The sequence below is a fragment of the Polyodon spathula genome, chromosome 10, assembly GCF_017654505.1.
Source record: "Polyodon spathula isolate WHYD16114869_AA chromosome 10, ASM1765450v1, whole genome shotgun sequence".
NCBI classification, from domain to species: domain Eukaryota; kingdom Metazoa; phylum Chordata; class Actinopteri; order Acipenseriformes; family Polyodontidae; genus Polyodon; species Polyodon spathula.
Genome location: NC_054543.1, coordinates 30,271,132 through 30,296,161, shown reverse-complemented (window position 1 = coordinate 30,296,161; position 25,030 = coordinate 30,271,132). Strand labels below are relative to the sequence as shown.

General features: G+C 38.8%; 1 protein-coding gene across 1 annotated transcript in view; it reads left to right on the top strand.

Annotated features, from left to right (window-relative positions):
- Positions 1-483: 483 nt before the first annotated feature.
- Positions 484-25,030, top strand: part of LOC121322076 (unconventional myosin-X-like) — a 117,030-nt gene continuing 92,483 nt past the window's right edge. Inside the window, exon 1 of the mRNA XM_041261579.1 lies at positions 484-896. Coding sequence (XP_041117513.1) covers positions 876-896 — 21 coding nt within the window. The 5' untranslated portion in view covers positions 484-875. The remainder of the gene's footprint in view (positions 897-25,030) is intronic.

Sequence of the window (25,030 nt, the reverse complement as noted above, 5' to 3'; positions counted from 1 at the left end):
TATTTATTTATCTATTTAATGTAATGTTTTCTGTAAGGCTCAAAGTAACCTTCCTCTAAAGAAGTGATAACTACAGATTTAAAATCCATTTCTTGCTCACTAGCACCATCAACATTATCTATTTGTTTTGTAATTATTAATTTACATCAAGGTATATATATATATATATATATATATATATATATATATATACACACACTTTTTTTTTTTTTTTAAACACAACAGATAATTTTTTTTTTAAAATTATTCTGTTACCTAGACAGCATTAAGAAGTCTTTTCATAAAGTAATAATTATTTTAGTCCCACATTTTTAATTATAATAATAATATTTCTATAATATAATAATAATAATAATAACCAAGAAATTGAGGTTGTCCATTTTCCATAAAAGGGAAGAGGGCGTGACATTGGTATACATGCCCCGCCCTCCCAAATTAAATCCTACAGTCAGCTGGATTCATTCATTGCTGGCAGTTTACAGTGTTGCACTCTAGACAAGGGATACAGAGCCAGGAGGTTGCGACCGGCGTTTCACAGCATTAAATTGGTCAACTACCTCTGGAGGACCACAGAGGACTAAATAGTATCACATCTACAAACGCTGAACATTAGCAACGATACGAAGCGTCACAGACGGGTTGGCGGCCTGTGGAGGCGACACAAATTGTTGTTTTGCTTTGTTTCTTGAATCTCTTAATCGGGAAGAGACTGTGGATGGGACCTCATCTTCGCTTACAGAGGCTGTGAATGGGAAGCTCGCATGAACGGGGAAAGGCTCCCACTCCTGTTTGTATTGCATTTGTATTGAAAATTACTAATAACGAGCCTGCAAGACAGTTTTTTTGTTTTGTTTTTTTACCTCGGAGTTTGGGAAATGGATAACTTCTTTGCTGAGGTACGTGAGCACAAAATAATATGTGTTTGTGTCTAGTCCCGGTGGCGGGTTCTAAGTTTTTGAGGGTTAAACTGGACATAACGTTTTGGGTAATAGGTGGTCATGTCTCATCAGTTCAGGAGTGCGTTTAAGACTACGTGCATAGGCACATATCTTAAAATGCAGCTCACGACAAGACAACTACAGTTCAATGATATCATTAGAGTCTGACGCCTATTCAGAGAATTCCTAGTTTTAGAGGTTTTTTTTTTTATTATTATTTTACTGGTGACCTAAATTGTATTTGTTGTCAAGATTCTTTAGACATTGACCTATTTTTCCTGTTGACAATGTTAATAAAAAATATAATGTACTGTTCTTGAGTGTCATATTCAAAATGTGGTATTGGATCATTGAATACATGACGTGGGAATTTAAATCAAGTTACCACATTATCCAAACAGGAGATTTGCTTAATTAGACCTTTTTACTTGTTTTCAGCTCTTAAACAGTTGCAGTTCAAGTAACTTATCAAATGTTATAGCTAACCTGAAATATGCAACTTTGTTCAAGAGCTGAAAACAAGTAAAAAGGTCTAATTAAGCACATTATCAGTTCAATCAAGGGTATAGTTCAGTAATTGAGAGCTCTGTTGGAATGAAAACCAGCAGACACAGGGGGTCCCCAGGAACAAAGCTTGAGAAGCCCTGCTCTAGAGCAAGGGTGTCAAACTCCAGTCCTCGAGGGTCCGCAGGGTCTTCTGGTTTTCATTCCAACTTAAGCTCTAAATTAACATAATTGATCTAATTATTTGTTGAATTTGACATAGTTACTATTTTTCAAGGTCTTTTACAGTTGATGGTTTTAAAAATGCACTTGATTCAAGGTACACCTACCTGTGAAACACGTTGAGGCCTGAAGAGAAGTATTAAATGTGTCCAGCTAATCAAATAATTAGACCAATTGAGTAATTGAGAGCTCGGGTGGAACGAAAGCCAGAAGACACTGCAGCCCTCCAGGAACTGAGCTTTGCACCCCTGCTCTAGAGCAGGTCATTAAGTTGGGATGCAGACCCAAGGACTGTGAGACACACCTGCGGTGGTACTACACGCACAGAAAAAACGTGCATCCAGAAAAAAAACGTACAGTGACATGGTCCAGCAGCTCAGATACAGGATACAGCGGGCAGCCCGAATCGTGACCAGACCAATCCTATGGGAAGGGTGAAATAAGCCAGCGTTTTCTTCTTGGCACCTCTGTGATTGTGGTGTCCAAATTACTTAATTGTAGATCAAACAAATATACTGTAGTGGAGGCCCACAGAGAACTAATTCTTTCGTTAACTGGTTCACATGCCATTTATTTTTTAAAATTTTCTTTTATTAATAATGGCTGCAGATTAAAGCGTGTCAAAGACCAAACAATACCTGTAGAAACCCAGACCAAATATTGTAGTGTTATTATGAATTGCCATATTCAATGCTAAAATAAACCCTGCCTGATGACCCTTAGTTGTGGAACACTGGATAGTGAGCTGCGTTGCTTCAGATTATTGTCGTTCCAGCACAAAACTAGCTAGTGGGAAAGCTGGAGAAGGCATTTGGTGGCTTCAGACATGGTAGGTTAATTTTCAGATATGCTGTTGATAATATGTTTTTTAATCTAAAGTTTGTTTGTTTAGTTTCCGTGCAGTGTATTGACAGTGTATTGTGAACCATTTGGTGTGCTTTGAGTTGATTTCCTAAAACCTTGATTTGAAGTGATAATGTTAGGCAACAAATTAGAAATAATCTCTAAATGCAACTGGTCTGTTTGTTTGTAGTTTGTCAGAATTATAAAACATGAATAAATTGAAAATCAATACCTTGCCATTCTCAAGCCAGTATGACACTGTGCTAGCTATATTGAGAGTGGGCAATGCATTTTCTGTCCACCACTGTAGTAAGTAAGCAGACTGTATTTTGAAGGTGATGTTTATTGTAATTTTGCAATAGTCTTAAAGTTTGTATTGTTGGGTGAGTTGCGTCGAACTGGAGTTTAAGCATGTTTGTATCACTTTTTTTTTTTAAACTTTTTTATACACTCGCATTTATTGCCTTTTTTTGATTTGATCTTTTTGTACAATACATCACCAACCAAACAAGGTGCAAAACAATTGCTAATAATAATAATAATAATAATACATTTGATAGGTGTTTATTAAACAAGATATAGAACTGTACTGTACTTTGTTATTTTTATGAATTTGTAAACCATTTCACTATCACTCCTTTCATCTTTATCTACACTATAGGTTTTTCTCAAAACACCTGTTCTCTCTCTCTCCTTTATGAGAACAAGGGAAGGTAAACTGCTATTGTGGTTTGACAACATCTCAACTCCACCATAAAATGTAGCCTTTAGTCCCGTGTGCAGTAGTGTGTCATCTGTCAGATGAAAGCATGAAACTGTTCCCAGGGTTGCCTTCAAGGGGTACGTTTAAAGTTACTGGATGAGCTGCTAGCAGTGTTACTAGTCATTCATCTTTTCATGGCACAGAAATGTATCTTTCTCCTTTAACATCTTGTGTGCCTATGAAAGATAAGGGAATAAATAAATGCACTGCCTACAGATAGAAAATATACCAGGCTGGCCATGCAAGTGTTTACCAAAAGCGTTTTCACCGTCACTATCCGACCTAACCTAGGGAAGTTATTGCACCACATTGTGCTTTTGAAAAGTAGGCTGCTATTGACTAAACTTGAACATGAAAAAAAAAAAACATTTCTAACCTCTGATAACTCCCAAGTCCCTTTTCCTTCTTTTCTTTTAAAAAAAAAACAAACAAAAAACATCAAAAAACCAACAAAAAAAAAAACTTTATTTTCACTTTGGTAAACACTCCTGTCCCAGTGCACTTCCAGTGTAACACTTATTAGGGCCCCACCTGTGCCTGACACTCACTTCTTGTACTGCCTACAGAACAAAGTACTGAGACCCCTTGAAGAGAACTGAGACAAGAACTGTTTATCCTCAAACTGATATAACTGGTGTTTTAAAGATAAATGGGCTTCAGCTGAGTCAATGTGAGAATGGAACTGTGTAAAATAAAGCCTTCTAATGGTAGTGATAAATATTTTTACCCCCTTAGTATTCTTGCTTATTACCTCTAGTAACAATATCACTGTTCCCCCTTTGCCCAACTACAATTGGACAATGTGACTTGCAACACAGGAAATTGATCCATCTTATGCACTTGTAAAAATCAGACAGACAGACAGACAGTCAGCCTGGCTCCACTTACCTCCAGGTTGTGTTACTGTCAATAATGTGTGCTAAAGAACATTTGGCAGGTTTCTTCACTATTGAAAAAGTTATCTAGCTATATGCAAAACTCTAAAGTGTGACAGACATACATACTGACATCCACTTCCACTGTATCTCTGGGGAGAATAGGTGGTATGAAAAAGTCCTTTAAGATAAATTTGAACCCAAGCCTCCAGAGTAAGGGTATTTTTTTTTCTCTAAGCCACGTTGTGCCTGCTGAAATGTCTGAATTTAGATATATGTGCTGGATGACTGGTTGATTCCTTTTTCCCAGTTATATATATGCTTGGGGATAATTCCATCGGTAGATGTTTAAATAACTAGAAAGCAACAGAATCATCTCCTGCACTTGCATGTCAAGGGGAGGGGAAGGGGTGGGGAGGAATGGGTGTGTGTGCTCATATCCTGTGCTTCTGTGATTTTGTTTTTATCAGCGATGGGTGTTTGTTTTCTAATTCTGCTTAAGAATGTGATTACTGTGAAATCAATTGGGTCTAGAAATAAAATAAATCAACCTAAACTAGACAAGGTTTTAAAAACCTTTTTGAACTCCCACCCCTTGGTTTCTTTACTAGTGCGTAGAAAACCCTTTTGAATAAACTGGGTCTCAAGTCTAGTCTAGCAGCCTCAAATTATGGTGCCCTGGTATGAGAAGATGAAGAAACTAACAGGCACAGAGATGATCCGTAACTAGTGATCCTTGTTGCAGTGGAGAAACCAAGCAAATTCATTTCAATATCTGAAGCCAGATAGCATTTAAAAAGTCGTGTGAATTCAGCAGTACTGACACTGTAGCCAATACCTTGGGACAGCGCCTCAAATCAGAACGACAGGACCATGATTTAAATGTGATGTCCAGTATCAATGCTAGAGATAATCCTTCCTATAGGTCTGCAAGTCAAAGCCTTGGTGATGGTGCTTTGTAACTATGAAATAAAGGCACACTGCGAAAAAAAAATCATGGGAGTTAGCAGGTCATTCTGAATCATCCATCTGGAACTATTAGTCTATAGTCCTTAAATCAACCAATGGCAACTTGTTACAATAAGCAGCTGAGCCAAGATTTAACGTAGATAGCGCAAACCATCTCTCTTCCCGTAGTGTACGAAGTTAGCCCAAAAAATAGATACCCATGCCTTCCCTAGCACGCACTTTTTTAAAAATGCAAATATCATGTGTTCTGGAATACATAAATGCTGTATCTCCCTGTTGCAAGTTGTTTTCGTTCACGGTGAGCAGCTGATCCCATAGGTATTATAGTAGGTGCTTGATTGGCAGGTGGTTTCCAAGAACACACAAATTGCTGCTGTTTCACAAGAAACATTCTCCAAAGCAGTGAAAGCTCTGGGCTATTCTAAAGAACAGACTTCACTGCAGATTATGGCCCTCCCCTCCAATCTCTCAGAAGTAATTCAGGGTGGTAATTAAGGAACTGCCCTGTATCCTTCCAAAACAATTGAATATGCCTTGCAGACTCGTCACGTTTATACAGTGATGCCTGCACCCCGTTGACAGTATTATGGCAGGTGTCTTCTTTCTCAGTCCTCAGCTGCTTAAACTTTTGGAGTATGTTTACATCCACAGCTTAGATTTCAGATAAATCATAGAAATTGCACAATAACTCTTTGTTGACCTTTACAATTAGTATCTGGAATACAGTAATAGACAATGTGAACAGGCTGACTGGTGGTGATGTAAGGCCAGGAAATACAGGACAAAGAGTGGGGAGGGAAATTGCGCTGTTGTCCTTATTTAATAATAAATGAACAAATAAACAGGTTGAACCAAATAAACAGAACAGAACAGACAAACAAACCCCAAACAAGTATGTTTCACTCTCTCGTTCTCCACTGCGAACACACCAAATCTGAGTGAGTGAAACAGTGCTTCTTTTTATGCACGTGAACTAATTGTGCTCCCTGTGCTTCCATCCTAATACCCACTTCAATCTGCACGTGGAGAGACTGTGCATTTCCCTGTGCCTAAATTCCAAACGCTTCCAAGCAATCTCTGAGGTTACAATTCATGGGATATGTTCTATAAACTGCAGCATTTAACGGTTTTATTATCATGCTTACCTCAGACTGTAGCGAGGGTAGTCCATTCTCAGATGTCTGCTTTTCATTACGATTTCTGTCACATTGTATTTAGGCATGGGAAAATGAACAATCCATGCACCACTACAATAATGCATAACTACAATAATGCACAATCCATGCACCACTACAGTAATGCATAACAGACAACATAAATACGCTGCATACAACATAAAACACAAATACACACAGGGGCGGGGCAACCCGCCACAATACATACTACTAAATATATAGCGGATCACAAGCCATAATGTGCGCTCAAATATATTAAAGCTCAAACTTCCATAGTGGTGCTCTGATGACCCTTTGTAACAGAAATCGTAATGAAAAGCAGACATCTGAGAATGGACTGCCCTCGCTACAGTCTGAGGTAGGCATGATAATAAAACTGTTAAACGCTGCAGTTTATAGAACATATCCCATGAATTGTAACCTCAGAAGGCAGTTTGTTACTACTGGCATCCTACTCATTTTAACCAACCTTCTGCTCTTTGGTCTAGTACCAGTATGTGTCCTATTAAAAAAAGTAATTTTTAAACAAATTCCAGCTTTGGAATGTTGTATAACTTGGTAGCGTGCTTCAACTAGGGGGTGTATTTGTGTGTCATGCCATACCGGAAACTACAGCAGACTGACTTCTAACATCCACAGAGGTCACTGGGTGTAAAGACACTGGAGATTATTTGTAAAACCAGCAGACTGCCTCTCACTGCATTCCCTGTCCTCATCCTGTCTCCCCAGCTGACCTCTCCGAGTCAAAGCAGCAGACACACTCTGAATGGTTTAATGGGCAGAGACTCCCAGTGATTCAGTCGGCATTCCTTGAGGTTCTGGTGACTGCCTTGACTTACTAGAATACCAACACTTCACCAGGTTTAAATAACACTCCAATATCAGATGTCTAGGGCTTTATTTTCAAAGCATTTAGTCTTTTTTAAATTTTAAACTTTTTGAAAACGCGGAGGATCCTATTGTAATCATATCAAACTGACAGTGTTTAGATTCCAGAGAGATGCAATGTTTTAAATTAATTATTAATTTAACCAGTTTAGCAGTTTTCAACAGTTTAGAGAGGTTGATTCCTGTTTTTTTATTGTTAGCACACCAGAAAAAGAGTCCTTCAAAAAACATTCCTTAAAGCAGTCCCTAAAGTTTTGTGAATAGTCCTCAGTTTTTTTTGTAAGTTACTTGATTCAGAAACCCCTTTGATTTATATTGGTAGCACATTATATTGGAGCTGGATTGTTTGATCAAGTGCAAGCGGTTATTTTTTTTGTATCTTTTTTTTTTTTCCCTATTGTTGACAGACTATGGAACATTCGATGACTGATCATATAGGGCTTTGGGACAAAAAGGGAGATGTCTAGGGGGGTATTTATGGGATGATGGAGGTACAAAGTCACAGACTTTATTGTGAATTTGAAATGGTAAAATTGTTGATCAAGGATCGGTAGACTGGCGGACACTTGACCGAAGGGTATGGAAGATGGAAACCGAAGAATAAAATGCCAAAAAGAAAGCAAACAGGGGGAAATAGATCAAGTAGACAAGGGGTGCAAATATATAAAAATAGAGTCCAGTTGATATTTGATCGTGTGTGCAGTTCCTCCCCCAGTTAAGTTGTTTACTGTCAAAGCAGGTGTTTTTCTGAGAGAACTCTAATGGCCTGTAAGCAGGGGCTGATTCTTGATGGAATTACAGCATTTCATTTATCACACACTCGTGCCGTCAAATACACCTGCTATATACGGTAAGAACTACATTTGGAGCTGAAGGTTGTTCAAAGAAATATGAGACAGGATCTATTTTTATTCTTATTCCGTTTTTGACACACACCCCCCCCCCCCCCCCCCCCCCCCGCCCCCCTCAATGCTTCATGGTTCCAAACAGGTACTTTTGTTAAAAATAAATGTAATAGAATCATGATCTTTCTTATGTACGGCATTTGAAAAGCATCGGACCAAGTTCATAGCTATATATTGAGTTTGGAAAAAGATGATATACATTCTGTAAGACTGACAGCACAGCTCTGATGCCCAGAGTTCCCCATGCCGCATAAAATTGCCTCTTAGTGTCCCCCCCCCATATAAACACACTCACACCTACACAGAGATATGTGTAGTAGTGTACATGTTATCTTGTATATCTTGTATCATAAAGGATGATTATACTGCTCAAACCATATGCTAACCTTCACCCCTAGCTGAGTCACAGTTCAACTTGGGATCCTAACGTATGCAACTGTAATAATTCTGAGGTGTTACTTCAATTTTCAGATTTATTTATTGCCCCTATGGATGTCCCTTAACTTAACTTTCTAGATGTGGACTGCTCTACGATTACCCTGCCTTTAGTTATCTAATTCCAAAATGTCATGCATTTCAGTGCTATTTTAGACATGCTGTGTACAGGCAGGTAATGTTCATTCTTCTGAAATTTATTTACTGTTAGAATCAAAAGACACTAAACTGAAGTTGACTGCATATTGCTACATTCCTTCCTATGCATAAGTTTTGATATATAGTGATTGCTAGCTTCCCTTGTTATTGCTTTTTATAATAAGTGAAGATGTTTACACTTACTAGGGTTATAATAATTAAAGTAGACTCAACACTATAATATTTAAATTCACATTTGAAAGCAAATCTAGCTAAAGCTTATCGTAGAAAGTCCAACCAATCTGGAACATACAGTATGTGGATAAACAGTGTTTATCCATTCCAATAATCAAGAGGATGTTGCTGTTTAGAATAGAGATTTTTACTACCTTTTTAATAATCTGCGTTCACTTGTTTGTTTGTTTGCTTGTTTGTTTTTTCTCGGTGTTGCGTGATTAGAAAGAGATACAAAGTTATCTTTATACACTCAGTATTTTTTTCTGGAGCAGCTGACCTGTTTAGCTTGATTGACAGAACAGTCGCTGAATCCAGGACGCATTTTTTACATTTTGCAGAAGAGTATGGGCCCCACTCACTTGAGATTCCCATCTGTGTTCCTTCTGGAATTCTACAAAGAGCAGCACACTCTGAACTGTGAAATTCCTCTTCAATACCTATGTATAGGCATGCTACTATTTGCTAAAAAATTTTTTGCCAAATCGACGATTACCGTATTCCTTCAAATTTTATGATGCTCTTTTTTTTTTTTTAACCATTTTCTGCTTCTCAAAATTAGTCTTAAATTAGAGTACAATATAGTGATGCATATATTAAACGAAACAAAAGATGCAACTCCCAGAGTACACAAACAGCAACGTTACTGACTGCCAAGAAGACAGCAAAGGCGTCTGCCCGAATACACTACTGAATAAAAAATAAACCAGGCTTCCTGAGGAATACCAAGAGAAATGTTTACAATTTCAGCATTTCTAACAAACAGTACCAGCTTGGACAGATCAAAAATGCTGATCAGACCCCTGTACTTTTCGACATGCCAAGTAATGTTTAATGCTGCTATGGTTGCTGGGTTACATGTTGCCTGATGCCATGGAGTGTTGAGTCGTGCTTGCTGTTGCCAGGAGGCGTGATGGTGTAGTGTTTCATGTCAGTTTTGAAAAATACAACAGTATAATTGAGGTTGCATCTTGGTAAAAGCATATTTATTTGATGTTTAATTTTTTCTAAAAATTGAGGGTGGTAAATTTGAGCAGCGTCTTGCATTCAAAGCAATACGGTAATATCAATGTTTATTTTAGAAAATTTACCTTTTATGTTTTTTTCAATCTTAATTTTTCCATTTAAGCAGAGAATGGGTGAAATAAACCTTTGCTTTTAAAAAAAAAAAAAAAAAAAAAAAAAACACACTTTTTATGCCATTGAGAAACCCCTATCATATTCAACAAAACCTTGTTTACTCTATTGAAATAATGTTTGTAAAATGTAAAAACTGTCTCGAATAAACCATAGAAAACGCAGCATATAAGTGTGTTTCACAAACATTTCTAGCATATGAGTAAAAACAATATGTACAGAACAAAACATTAGATAGTTGAACAGAACTAACTTGTATTTATTATTCACACTGCGCTCCCCCGTCTCCTGCTTCAGCATAGCTGGAGTCAGTCAGTGGAAGGTAAGGCAGACATGTTCGCTTCGTCCTGCTGTGGAGACTTCAGCTGTCAGTCAGGGTATTGTGCACAGTATTCATTTAGTGTTTTCCTCTTGCAATCCGTTTTCAAGTCAAACTAGTAACTGTCACTGTATACCTATAGCAAAAGCTTAAGTACACCTTAACCTGCTAATTTCAAAGTAGGTGCTTTGAATGACAGGCGCTGTAGCTGGCAAATGAAAGTGAACAGTTGATGCAGGTCTTGATGATTGACACTCCTTTAAACAAATGAGAGCATTGAACAGTCAACAAGAAACAAATGAGAGCATTCTAGTAAACAGTGAAACTACAACTAAGAGACCATTGATTGACAGTGCTAGCTTCAGAGCAAACGAGATCTGACAAACAGCAAGTATAAAAACTACACAAACTAGGATTATTTATGGCAAGAAAATAAGAGTGGTTTTACCAACGTTTATCCTATATAAATTTATTTTGGTTGAACTCAAAGTAGCAAGCCTACCTATATACTTTTCCCATGCAGCACTCGCAAGATTCATATCCTTGACACTTCTCCCAGAGCTTCAGATTTTATCCAAAACCCTTTCCATATCCAGCAGAATTCCCAAACATTTGATCCATAGAAATAAGTCCTAATCCTCCAAATGCAACGAATCCTAGGTGCTGTCGTCAGCAATACACTGTAAAACAAAAGTAGGATTTATATTGCAAATCAATGGTAGACTACATTAGGTCTACCAAAATACTGCCCACTCCCCAGGTGCAACCAGCAAGCTTTGTACACCATTATTTTTAATTAAATCAAGTTTCGAGGTTTTTTTTTCTCTTTTAAAAATAAATCTTTAAATTCCTTTTAAAATAGTCCTTTTGTGAATGGAGCACTATGATCTATAAATCTGTCTTATGGGCATGGCATACATGTGTGTTTGTGTGTTTGTATGTGCATGACCTTTGACAGTCGTCTTAATGCATTTCCCCTCCTCTTCATAGGGTTCATTGCACAGTACATTGTAACAGCAATGTGTGAAAGAATACAAGGCAGCTTCCCACCAGCTTCCTCTGTTTATTATATGCTTTTCTTAATGTGATGATCATTGCTCTTCCATTGCGCTTCCTGTTAACATAGTCTTATAGAAACGGAAAACAATAACGTTAGAAGTGTTGTTCCTGTGACGCTTTCCACCTTCACCTAAAATAGACAATTGGGTAGAACATGAAATTGGCTCATGTGTTGAATTGAAGCATAATGCTTTGGCGTTTACCTGTGGCTGTTGTACTTTGTATTGTGAGAGAGAGAGAGAGAATTTTAAAGGATACGTGAGAGAGAGAGAGAGAGAGAGAGAGAGAGAGAGAGAGAGAGAATTTTAAAGGATACACTTATAGGGTTAATATTTTAATGTAACAACCTTTTTAAAACCATGTTGGCCATTAAACCCTTAAGTGTTTGGATTTTGTTAGAGAATGAAGCTGTTAAGTGGTAAGGGTGCATGCTGATTGTTACACTGTTTACATATTGTGCTCTTCAGACCAAATTAACTGGTAAAGCCAATCTTTGTTTGGTTATGCCAGCTGCTCAGTCATCTGTAATTGGAGAACAGAGTGAAATTCAATTGGGGAGTAGGGACAAACCTCATACTTACTAATTATGTGAATGGAGTTAATTAGGTTGAATATATACTCTTAGATATACGTAATGGATCTGGATAACCACAGTTTTGGTGCATTTAAGGAATAAATGACTGCATAATGTAAAAAGTAGTGGTCTGTAAAATTCCATTTAATGAATGAAAGCAGCTTCTACAGTTTCTGCTGGATACATTGAAGCTATTCTGTTATATAGAAACAGACCAGCCTTGCAACACAAACTTTTTGTAGCGCTAACTAAGAAGGGGTTATCTGTGACACACATGTGTTTTGCTAACATGTTATTTAGGATTTTAGACAACCTGTAACGGCCAAATGGTTTGAGTTACCATATATAACTACTGGCTGAAATGAGTGGTCACTCAAGTGTTTTAAAATTTAAATCTGTTAAATGTTAGCACTGCACTAGAAATTAGATCAGTTTGAAGACAAGCAGTTATATTGTACATCTTTGTGATTCAATTCAACCAGTCCGATTTGAATGGCTGAATGGCACTGTCAGTCAAAAACCTTAAATAGACTAGGCTAACTTAGAATTTCCATAGACTTTCCTAAAAGGGGAAAATGACTTTATTTCCAGAATGCAAACAGTTTTACATACTGGTGAGTTGTCATCGTTTGGGAGGATGGCAAAAAATTACTGAACTATACCATATTCAACTTGGTCCAGGCAGGTGTGTAAATATAAACATACAGCGGTTTGGGGGGGGGCTGTGTGTAGTGAAACAGGTAATGTCCAACATCATTTGTCGGAGCATGTCGGTTTGGGTGGGGGTGTAGGGCGTTTCTGGGTGGCTTTGTCTATCGGATGATCATGACAAAGTGGGCGACTCTAGTGACTTCACGTGACCGGACCGAAAGAAAGACACAAGGAAGGTGTCCTGATTTTGTTTGCTGCTTGCATTTCCACAGACTTTTGTTTTGCGTAAGGGTAAGACAAAACGAATGACTTTTTTTGTGATGTTAGAAATCTGGTGACTAATGACTGAATGCTACCCATGTTACGAATAAACGTAAGGTTGAAGGTCAAAACGACTGCCACTTAACTGTTAAATAACATCTCTCATTTTACGAAAAAAGTCTCCCATTTTTTAAAAACTTTTTCGGAAACTTCAGTACTCATTAGAAATCTGGATTTAATGACATGTTATAAATTTACCATTACCAGTCCGTAATTTTTCTGGAAGGTAACATTGACACCCATGAAACTGGATGTACATGTTTTTTGTGCTACACAACCGTGGCAATGTTACTTTGACCTACTGTACAACCACACATGTGTTCTACAAGGTTCTTTATTGGCTCCGCATGTTTGAGGTATCACGCAGTGGCTGTGTTTGTCCTATGGTGTCCCCATACAAAGCTCGATTCTTGGGCCCCTCTTCCATATTCTTGCCAGTACTGTGGTATTCCATGACTTATAAACAGTGCAACAATGACAATATGTTAGAAATTAACCTTTTGTGCTTTCTCAGTGGTAAAGTCTGCAAGTTATACCTCAGTAATCCAGTTTACAGCAAATGTGGTGCACATTGTTCTACGACATTGTAGAAAGTAAACAGTTTTTGATTAATTTCATGCTCGGGTATGAAAAGCTTCTTTTCCCTGACGTGACAGGCATTCAAAGGAGACGCAAGGCAATACTATGGTTAGGAGACAGGTCCAACAAATTTCTCTTGGATGTAGTTGAGTATAGCAAGAGGAAATGCATTTAAATGTGTTTCCAGGTTCAAACATGCAACTCTATGCCTGTGGGATGCCTATACATGTATTCCCCTCATGTTTGCAGCACTGATGGCACGTGCAGTTCGCACCCGTCCTCTGCCCTCCCCTGTGTGGTGCACCTGCCTGTGTTAACCAAGATCGCTACAATATATTGTAGTTTTCTGATCCAAAATAGTTTTTATTTAGTGACAGTTTGTTAGGGTTCTGTGATGCTAATTCTATAGATATTGAATTAAAACCTAAAAAGTCGATTGAAATGCATGTAATATTTAACATATCTTGAGCTATAAGTGCCATCGCTTGCAAAGATAGTCAATTACTTTTGTAAATGGTATTCCTTATGTGTTCAGACTTTAACATAAGTAAAGAAGGTGCAAAGTTGTCATTCCCAAGACTGCACACAGTCATGTCACTGGGAACAGTCTCAAACATGATGACTGTGTGGGTCCTACTGGAGAACAGACTTTGCAGCAAATTTGTACCCATTACTTCCAGGTACTCACCAGAGCAGTTTAAACACCTTGCAGGCTGGTCACATTGAAGCCAGAAGAGACTCGAACAGCAGAATGTGGTGTTTTGACCTAGTTTTAACCCCAGCCCCCAACCACCACCCCCCCCCCACCTGCATATCAAAAATTGGAGATGATGCAATTTTTGCATCTGTATTAAGTCTGCTCTAGCTATTGAGCTAGAGATTCAAGCCAATGGAAATGTGGGGACTGGGAAGCTGAGATTGGAGCTTTCATAATGAACACTAAATGAAAGGATCTTAGAAACTCCTCAACATATTTATTGTTTATTCTGTATATCATCTACATTTTACAATTATGACATTTCTTTCCTGTTTAATGTCCTTGTATGTATGCTTGGCATGATGGTCTATTGTTTCTGCTTTAGATCATTATTTTCCATGCTACCTATCTGTTCCATGTATAATGACTACAGAAAAGACTCCTTGAGGCTGATTTATATGGAAGTGAAGTGGGGAAGTTTTATCAGTGTTGCACAAGCTTTCTCTTATATGATCGTATTGGAGAAAGCTTGTGAAACACTTTATAATGATCTAAGCAGAAAGAACGACAGAGAACGATGCAGGACACATTGTGTAACAGGACATTAAAAAGCAACTTTCCTTAACTAATATGTTCTTCTGATTTAGATAACATGTCTGCTATAGCTGGTATACCAGAGTGTAACAAGTAACCTCTCCCACTACCACAGTTAGTGAGCAACTCAAAACAAATACCGCAGAGAATGCTTTATCAATGCATCGTGCTTTGTAAGTGGGTAAAATTACAAGAGGATGCATTCTGCCGCATCACTACACCACGAATCAAAGTTGGGCTGTAAGCCTCAGCCTTCCTTGATGAAAGGCATCACTTCAGCTCATGATTGTTATCTCTTGTACCTTCTAGGTGTGTTTTGGTCGACAGGAAGCATTAAGATTGGTCTCACAAACTCGCATTTTACCTCTACTGTAGGTGCGCTTTAATCTCCTATCTTATACTCTTGTCTGTAATCTTTTGGTCAGGAGAAAAAAGTGCTTTCAGCATAGTAGGTTACATTTCCAATCAACACTGGACGCCCCTTCTCTGTAAGGGGTTGCTAATTCCATTGAGGATGCAGTATTTACCATTGGTTTTACTGTACCACATCACTGCCAGGGGTCCAGTCTCTGTATGCAATAGCTAATCCCACTGATGTTTCAGTATTGCTAAAACTGTTCCAAAACACTAGGGGCCCTGTCTCTTATGGGGTTGGCTAATCTCATTGCCATGTGCTACCTTTCCATCTGCAAAGTGAATCTGAGCTGTTGTAATCTTCTCTTATTCCAATAACAGGGCTGCCATAGGTTTCATATCAAGTCTGAAACCTAATTCTTACAAAGGTCAAAGGTTATCTGTATGTGACACATAGTGCGGGTATCGGCGCATTACTGTGTTTTTAATGGTACATGTCTGATTGCTTTTTCAGATGGTTGTGGTGGTTTTTTTTTTTTTTTAATGGACTCTGGATTTTATATGCCTCCCTCTGAGTTGACATTTAGGTAGGGCTGGGTGGGGTGGTTCTGGTTCTCCCCTCAGGGTAGTACCAAGGATGAACAACTGACCGCTGCTGGCACTGGATTTTCTGTCATCGTCCTCCTGCTAAATCAGACTATAACTTTTAAAAACTATATTGGTCAGTGGCAATTAAATTTACTCTGAATTTGTGAATTAATGCTTCACAGATCGTATCTCAAAGTTTTTATTATCAATGTTGGTGTCTGGTTTTGATTCCTAATGTATTATTAGATTATCTCTGGTTCACTTGTGCCAACAGATATTTCTGTCAGCTGTAACTTGCTATTTAAATGTGTGTTTTTTGTTTATTTAGAAAATAGTTTGATATGAATGAGTATATTGTAGACTGTTTATGGCTTCGTTAATAACAGTGCAGTGTTATTTAGTAGTTTTTGTATTGCAATTTAGTGGTTTGATCAGTATGTACCTAGAATTTTTTAATTATTAAAAAAAAAAAAAAAAAAATCTTGAAATGCATTTCTCAGAAAAGGTTGCATATTTCAAGAACTTATATTGGGAAACAAGAAAATATTTGCCAAACCGGGATGCTGCAGAGGGGATATCCAAGAGCTGGATGGAGGCTGCTTTCATAATTTCCAGTTTCCCCCCAGCCTTGTCTGTGAAGTCTTGGAGCCCTTGTTGTGTTGCTGGTTTATCCCTCAGTTCTGTGCGACGCCTAGTCCAGCTGTGAGGAGAGCTGGGGTTCTCAGCCTCTGTGTCCTTAACTCTTAAAGCTTGTCAGAGTGGCTTCCTCAGGAATCATGCTTGGCAGAGCCGCCCCTACCATCCAGCTGCTCTCAGGATAGCAGTGCTCTGCTGGGGGAGTGAGTAGCTGACTTTGTAACTGGTGTAGTCAGCAGAGCTACGCAAGACATGCAGTATTGGTTCAGAGCTGTTTGACAGGAGAGAGGGAAATGGGCAACTTCCTACACTGACCTGAGGAACAAGGATAGGGTGTGTTGGATAGGATACAATAGTTTTTATATATTAAACAAAAAAACAACAAAAACTCTACCATTAGCATAACTACATTCTTTACTCCCCTGTCATTTTGCTGTGGATTTTTATAGTTTTTTACAGCATCAGTTGTAACACTTGGTATTATTTAGCATAAGTTATTAAGAGTAACAGATCGTGTAGGTATATGGTATCTGTCCATCTGCATGTCTCTCTTAAATTTGTATTCTATCTTGAACACAGTTATTCCACATGCTGCAAATAAGCCATTTACCATGTACACAATGTTAATATGTTAGTCATATAGTCTTATTGCTGAGAGGCTCTGATTTTGAATTTAGTCATGACTGGTGGGTGTGTGTAACTGACATGTTTTCTTTCTGAATAGAGATTTCTAACAGAAGTCTCATTTCAATAAGCAGTCCCACATCACAGCCAGGGTCCCAGTCCTGGTCCAATAGCTAGCTAATCTAAGTGTAACCCTATTGCTTTTACAGAATTTATATTGCCACATCAATGCTAAGGAGATCTGTCTGTCACCCCCCTGTGATTAGGCAGTGTCTGCTTTTTCCAGAGACCCTGCTCCTTGGGTTGTAGGGGTGCAGAGAGCAGAATGCTCCTAGACTGGGTATTTGGTTAGAATCCTTTATCAATGCTAATCTCTTTATGTGGAGAACAGGCTGGTCGCTTGCAATTGATTAGCAAGCTTTTGAGCCCTCAGAGCTTCTGTCTGCTTATGCTCTGGGGGCATGCTGGGAGAGGGAAGCAAAAGGGGAAATGTTGGCTCTGTCCTAGGCAAGGCCTAAGGATTGATACTGTAGCTCTTTAAAGGAGTGCTTAAAATGGGGTATAAAATCAACTTTCTTACATCACACATTCCTTATGTCAGATTGCTTTACTCTTAGTAGCTCTTTTTACACTATTACTGGTCTCCCTTGTATTGTGGTGAGAATCTTGATTATTCACTAGTTTTTTTTGTGGTTTATTTTGCATTAAAGATATTAAGATATTTCAAGTATAGCTGCATGCATACGCCTTAGCTATAAGTCACATGGTCTGATTGCAGCTAGACCGTTGGGGTGAGTTTTGACAACAATTATGTACCGTGACACAGCAGCAAATCTACAGCACATACATAAAATACAAGCAAAGAACTAAAAGATTTTCAACAGAAGAAAGGGGATGAGGGCAGTAATTTATATATATAGATATATAGATATAGAAAAATATATATATATATATATATATATATATATATATATATATATATATATATAATATATATATATATATATATATGAGTGAAAGATTGCGCCACTTTCAGAGTTCGTTGCCCCTTTAAGACCAGACCCAGGACACACACACAATGGATTTTTAATTTATATATATATATATATATATATATATATATATACACACACACACACACACACACACACACACACACACACACACACATATATATATATATATATATATATATATATATATATATATATATATATATATATATATATGTGTGTGTATTTTTATGAAATACAGTGAAAAACAATGCATAATACATTAAATACAAGACTAGGATATAAAAATAATTCTAAAACATTGTGGATGCAAGTCAAAGAAAGAAAGAAAAAGAAAAAAAAAAAAAGGTAGCAACAACACAACGGCTAATAGCAGATATCTTGAGAGTTGAGTTAAAGTGAGCAGCAGTGGAAGCATCATGCACCAAAGCTGGGAGAGAGTTCCAAAGAGTCGGAGCCATGAAGCTAAACGAGCATTTTCCAAGTGTGGTGCACTTTTGCTTGGGGATAACAAGCAGGCCAGAGTTGGAGGGTCTCTGCTTGCGGGCAGGGATATAGCGGGTCAGCAGGTTGAAGAGGTACTCTGGACCTGTGTGATGAAGGGCATTGAGAGTTTTGAAAGTAATCCTGAACTTTACAGGTAGCCAGTGCAGCTGGGCAAGACGGGGGTGATGTGTTCACGTTTTTTACATCTGGCAGCGATCCTAGCAGCAGCATTTTGAACCAGCTGCAATCGGGTTATGTCGCGTGACGGAAGACCACCATATAGAGAGTTGCAGTAGTCGAGAGGAGCCAAGTGCATCTCCAGATCTAGGAGGGAAAGGTAGAGATGAACTTTGGAGATGTTTCGAAGATGGTAGAAGGAAGATTTGACCACAGAGGCTTTGTACTGTGGAGGAAGGCAGCAACAGACAGTTTCCGAGGTTTAGTGCAGCTATATTGACATTCTTAAGTTGAGTTTTAAATCCTTCTTGAATTTTCATATTTGCTAGTGTTGAGCTGAAGAAAATTGGCAGACATTGATATCTTGAATGCAAGCTGAAAGCCGGACCATGGCAGAGGGGCTTCCCGGGTCGAGTTTTAAGTAGAGCTTATGGGCTGAGGCGGCACGCATATGGGAGTGGCTCCAACTGGATCCGAAGTACAGGGAATATAACTGATTCATCACTAGTCATTTACAATTTACATAAAGGAGACTCCTAGTCTTGCCGACTGTTCAAAATATACAAAAAAAAGCAGCAGTGACCGGAGGAAATGAATCTGGCTCTGATCTGGATATACTGCAGTGATTTTATAAGAGAAAATCCCTTTCTACTTACAAACATTCCTGAGTAAAATGTGAGAAATGTATTCCCCATGGTTATGTTTAAAAATATTTTGCCGGGATATGGATAGAGCAAAAGTTTCTTGTTAAAGCTGCAGGATGTTCTGTAACTCTTTTTTAAGGTACTGGCACTTCTAGTATTGTACTCTATTTAGCTCAATGTGTTCTCCACCCTAGTGAAGTGTTTTCCTGGCAACCAATCGCAACACGTGCACCGTGGCAATATATATAATATATATATATATATATATATATATATATATATATATATATATATATATATATATATATATATTTAGCTCAAAGAGCCAGCTGCCCAACGTTTCGATATGTTGTACATATCTTTCTCAAGGGAGCATGTCTATAATTAGTGACAGAGCGAAAGCTTGACTGTGTGTTTGCTGGTGATTCATGGTATGTCGTGCAGTTTTGTAGTGCACGGAAAGGTGTCATGGCTGTAGCCTTAAAAAAATGTAAAAAAAAATTAAATAAATAAAATCCATGTCCCAGAAGCCTCTAGGGCCAAATGGGAATCACTTGGGATCATTTAAGTGTTTGTAATTTAATATAATGTAGGTGTGCATAAAAGCTTGTCTTTGTCTGTATTGGTGGTGGGTTATGAACTAGTTAGGTCTGGGTAAAAGTCCTGGTCCCGTAGTAATTAGGTTTGGGTAAAAGTTTAGTTTACGCTCCTTGACAGAATTAGGTTTTGTTTTGTGTAAATAAGTGTGCGAAAGTGCAGTTCTGTGTCTGGGTCTGCTGTGATTTAAAGGGCAAACAAGAGTGACCAGAGGGGGGCTCCGTTATAATATATGTAATTACTAATGCATAGCTAATTCACTAACATTTGTTAATTACGCTTCTTGAATATTTGTGGAAAGAAAAGCTCAATTTGTTCTACTGAACAGTATCAAAGCACTAACATTTTACAATCAGCATTAATTCAGTTCTACAGAACTTTGATCAGTCAATAATCTTGATGGTGCAGATGCATTAGCGTGCTGTGATGGAGCTTGCAGCTTGTATTGATCTTCTCGTGCTTTCTTTCTCATCTTCCTCCTCTGGGGGATCTGTAACCCAATCATTTCTCATCCTTTGTCACAGGCACAGACTCCACTGGAAGCTCCAGCCAGCTCTCTGTCACAGGCACAGACTCCACTCAAACAGTTTAATTTTTAAGCTGCATTAAAACAGCTTAGAGTTTTTATTGTTGAGTTCTAGATTTGAGGAATAAACGACCTAGCTACTACTAGTGTGTAGCATATACAGTAAGAACCGATTGATGTTTTTCTATGTCTAAATAGCGTGAAGGATTTTACTTAATTTATGGTTTGTTTTGCCCCTTTTTAAATCGACCCAGACACAGAAATTGAAAGTTCAGCGCAGTTGCACACTTTTATTAGTTACAACCTCTTGCCTTCACACAGGCTGCCCTGAACAAACAATTTGTTAAATACCTGCCTGCTAATCCCTGGCAGGTCCCTCATTAATTATTAGAGCCAGGTGGGGGATGTAGTCCTTTAGCCCCTCTTTGGACTACATTTTTCTCTCCTCCTCCCCCTAGTCTGCCACAATAGATAGGAAAATATAGTAATCCTGCAGCAGATGTTTACAGTTGTGTGTGTGTGTGTGTGTTTTGTTTTTTTGTTCACGTTTCTTTTAGTTGGTGAAGAAGCAGTTCTAGTAGGGATTGTTTAACACTCTCCACTTTGCTTTTTTTGTGTATCACAGTTTTGGTGTTTCTGTGGAAACTTGACTTGAGACCAATCTCCTTTTATTAATGTTGATTTTAAAAGGCTTGTGTTGCAATACTGTTCACAAAAAAAATAAACAATACATCCAGATAGGCCTTCTGTGCCAGGCCCCTGGAAATGATGTTTCATTACACTGAACATGCTGGAGAGCAGTAAGTTGTCCTCTAGAGATTAGCTAGTCCTCCAGCTGTAGAACTGAACTGCTTGCTGGGATGATGTTGGGCTGCTGTAATGACCATATGTTCCTTTTTATAAGGCTGATTTAACCCTTTGATCTGTTTAACGTTCCTAGTGACCTGTGCCGACCCTGTCTCATTGTCCTGGTGTCACCTGTACACTTATATGAAGGATGTGCTTTTAAATGATTTAATGTATTTGGTTAGACAAGCAAACCATCCTCTGCAGTGTGTGCTTTTCATATTGAATTCAATTATATTGCTTGTATGAAGTAGAATCACAATGTTGCGTCTTAATGTATGGCTAGGTATAATAAATGAAATAAGTATGCAGACTGGCAATTTGGAGGGTAATTGAGTTATATACAATGTTCTTGTACCTTGTTTTTTGCAGACCTATATAGAGAAGTTTTCCTTTCCATTTGATTGTCACTACAGCTGATGAAATGTATTTCATTAGAAATACATTACAGAAAAGTTACCATTGGAATACAGTTAATATTGACACATTAACCCAAATAAACCTCAGCAGAAACATTACCAGGAAAAGCAATACAGAGGAGTTGGACACATGACTTGCAGTTGCATAACAGGTCTGGTATGGTATCGTTGTACTGCAGTAGATTAAAAGTGTGTTTCGTTCATATCGCATGAAAATGTTACTACTGGGTACCAGTCTAGCACTGGCTCATACCACTGTATCTGTCCTTGTGCCAATGCATTGTCATTGGAGATGGTTTTGGAAGGGAACAAATGGAATAGATTGAAACAGATTAGACCAAGTCCGGGCCAGTGTACAAAGTGATTGAAATCTGGACAGTGATTTGTGATTCCATTTTAGGACATTAACAATTACCCACTAGATGGGCACACAGTTGGTATTGCCGGTGAGCCTACCAGAGCATTGCTAACACTTAACCTCCCCTGTTGTGACGTGTTCAAATGTGCCCCTCTGGCTGTACCCTGTATAGTTTGGAGGGGTTTAGTCTGTCCCTGGGGTCTGTCCAATTTAGGGAGTTGTGTTTATACATTCTCTGCCCTCCTCGTCATTACTCTCAATCCAATCGGACAATCCCCTTACTTGTGGGCATGCAGACAGATTCCCCCCGGGCCCAACCTCCATTTGCTAATTCTGTTCATCAGCCTTTTCAGATGCTGAATGGCGGCTCATTGCCTTCAGATCTGTGTGTTACCAGATAAGAAAACCATTTCAATATGAGAAGGATGTCTTTGTACAGTAATGCAGTATGTGAAGGTTGCAGAACCTTTCCGAAAACCGCTTTTGAATTGATCACTTTCAAGTGTTTTTTAATAACTGCATCAATATACTGTACAACAATATCCAAAGGTCAAAGGATTTGGCTTACCCTGGGTTTAAACCAATGACTGAAGGGTCACCTTTTAATAACTGAGACCTCAAGGCCTACCAGATTTAGCCACAGTAACCAGTGCATTGCTCCTAAATCTTTGGCTGACCTAATAGACTGTTACCCTGTTCTACTTTTTTTTTTGTAGGCTCATCTAAGATTGACATTTGTGTATAGCTGATTTTAACATGCTAGGGGCATTCCGGTTTCACTACAGACAGGTTGACTTATGAGTTTGGTTAGGTAATTATTTATTTTTTAACAATTATTTTCCTTTTTTTTTTCTCCCATTTTTTGGAATGTCCAATTATTATTCAAACTGGCCCCCTGCTGCAACCCTCGAACTAACGCAGGAGAGACAAGCACTCAAGTCCTCGTACGTGTGCTGTCAGTCATCCTGCTTTTTTTTCGCTCTGCAAGCCTACCATGCAGCCATATCAGAACTTGGTGTTGGAGGACCACACAGTTCTGGATTGCGTACAGGCCGGCCTGCAGGTGCCCGGCCAGCCACAGGGGTCACTGGTGTGCAGCGAGCCAAGAACTCCCCAGCCAACCTAACCCCTACCCCGTCCGGGCAGTGCTTGGCCAATTGTGTGCCTGGGAACTCCCGTCCACGGTTGACAGTGGTAGAGCATGTTTTCAACATGGTGATCTCCATGCTATAGGACCCATCCTGCATAATGCCTTTACCGGATGTGCCACTCGGGAGCCCATGTTTGATAGGTCATTTTTGTGGGTTTCGCAGGATTTAGCAATTCCTTACAGTAATATGAGACTTCTGTCCTTCTGAGATGGTTCACTTGCACTTATGTAGTTGCCATTGAAGAGGCAATGCAGGCATTATACAAGCCTGTGGATCTAGATATTCATGCATAATTAACTGCTGGGGCAAAATCAAGGCCAGCTTTCTCAAATACAGCTGAGTTTCATAGTCATTTTGCATAGCTAGACTGCGGCGTGTTCAACCCCAGTGTTGCTGTAGCTCTTGGAAGAGATGTCTGTTAATCCTGGTGTGACAGGCTGGCGAGTGGATAGAGGCCCAGAAACAGACTGCAGTTCAAAAAAATAATACTTTTATTACTAAACACAAAATAAAAGTGCACAAGGGCGAAAACATAGATATTTAAACACCAAAAGCAAAACACAAAACAAAACTTACAAAGATAAAGGTTTCCAGGCTGGGCGATTCCTTCACTGGATCAAAAAAAAAAAAAAAAAACCCCACAAAAACAGCAAACACCAGCTTGCTTCCTCAGCTCCCTCTTCTCCCTAATGGGAAGTTGAGGCCTCCTTTTATGTCAGGTGGCTGAGTGCTGATTGATCGTTAATTACTCCAATCAACCCCAGCCACCTGAACACAATAAACCCAGACAGGTAGGGGAATTTAACCCCATCCCTGCCAATTTATAAAGGGCAGAGCTCTGCTCTGCCACACCTGGACAATTACCATTGCACAGCTTATGGTTAATGAAGTCTCTCTTGAGATGCCTGGGCTTCAATGAACCTGAAGTTATTGAAGCTAAGATGCTTTTAGCAGCTTTTTTTTGTATGCAAAAATAGTCGTAATGTCTGCAGCCCTAGAAACGTATAGGAACAGGAAATTGGAGTGGACAAAGACTGTGCTCCACCAGCTCTTGAAGGGTTAAGAGTGCTGTACAATTGGTATTCCAGGTCGGGAGTGGTGGGGGAAGGGGAACATACATACTGTAAAAAGCCGATCATTAATTATATCTGCCCTGGGGACTGAGCTGCTGAGACAGTATCTCTGGAGCATTGGAGTGGGCAACTCTGATAGACCACTCGCAGAGCGCTCTTAATGGGGGGAAAAAAAAAAAGGGGGGGGGGGGGGGGGGGGAGGTCTGTTGTGCCTGAACAACTGCTGGTTATGAAAAAAAAAAAAAGGGGGTCTGTTGCATATGGAATACCACAAAAAATGATAGTGCCTGTTGAAGAAACTGTGGTGTTGGTGACTGAAAACCACTGTGTTGGAATCCCACTGAATTGGTAAATTCAGACACTACTACCTACTACTGATATATAGGGTTGAGGCATTTTGTTGGCCAGATTATTATTTCAAGTTTAAGAGAATGGATAGTATGACTAGTTACAATTGTTTGTAGTGTGCTCACATGTGCCAAATTTGTTGCATTGCTGTCAAAATAGTATATGAATCTCCAAAAAAGAGTGGGTGATGTTGCTTCACAGTGGAATGTTTACACATACTAAAAGTTATCCCATTGGTAGTTGGGTATTTCACAGCAGTCCTATTAAGTTATTACATTATTTTTAGACCCTGGTTTAACAGGAAGTCAGTGAAATGTTTCTGGCCCCCTAATGTGAACGTCATTCAATGTAACAGTCCTCGCACGGATGA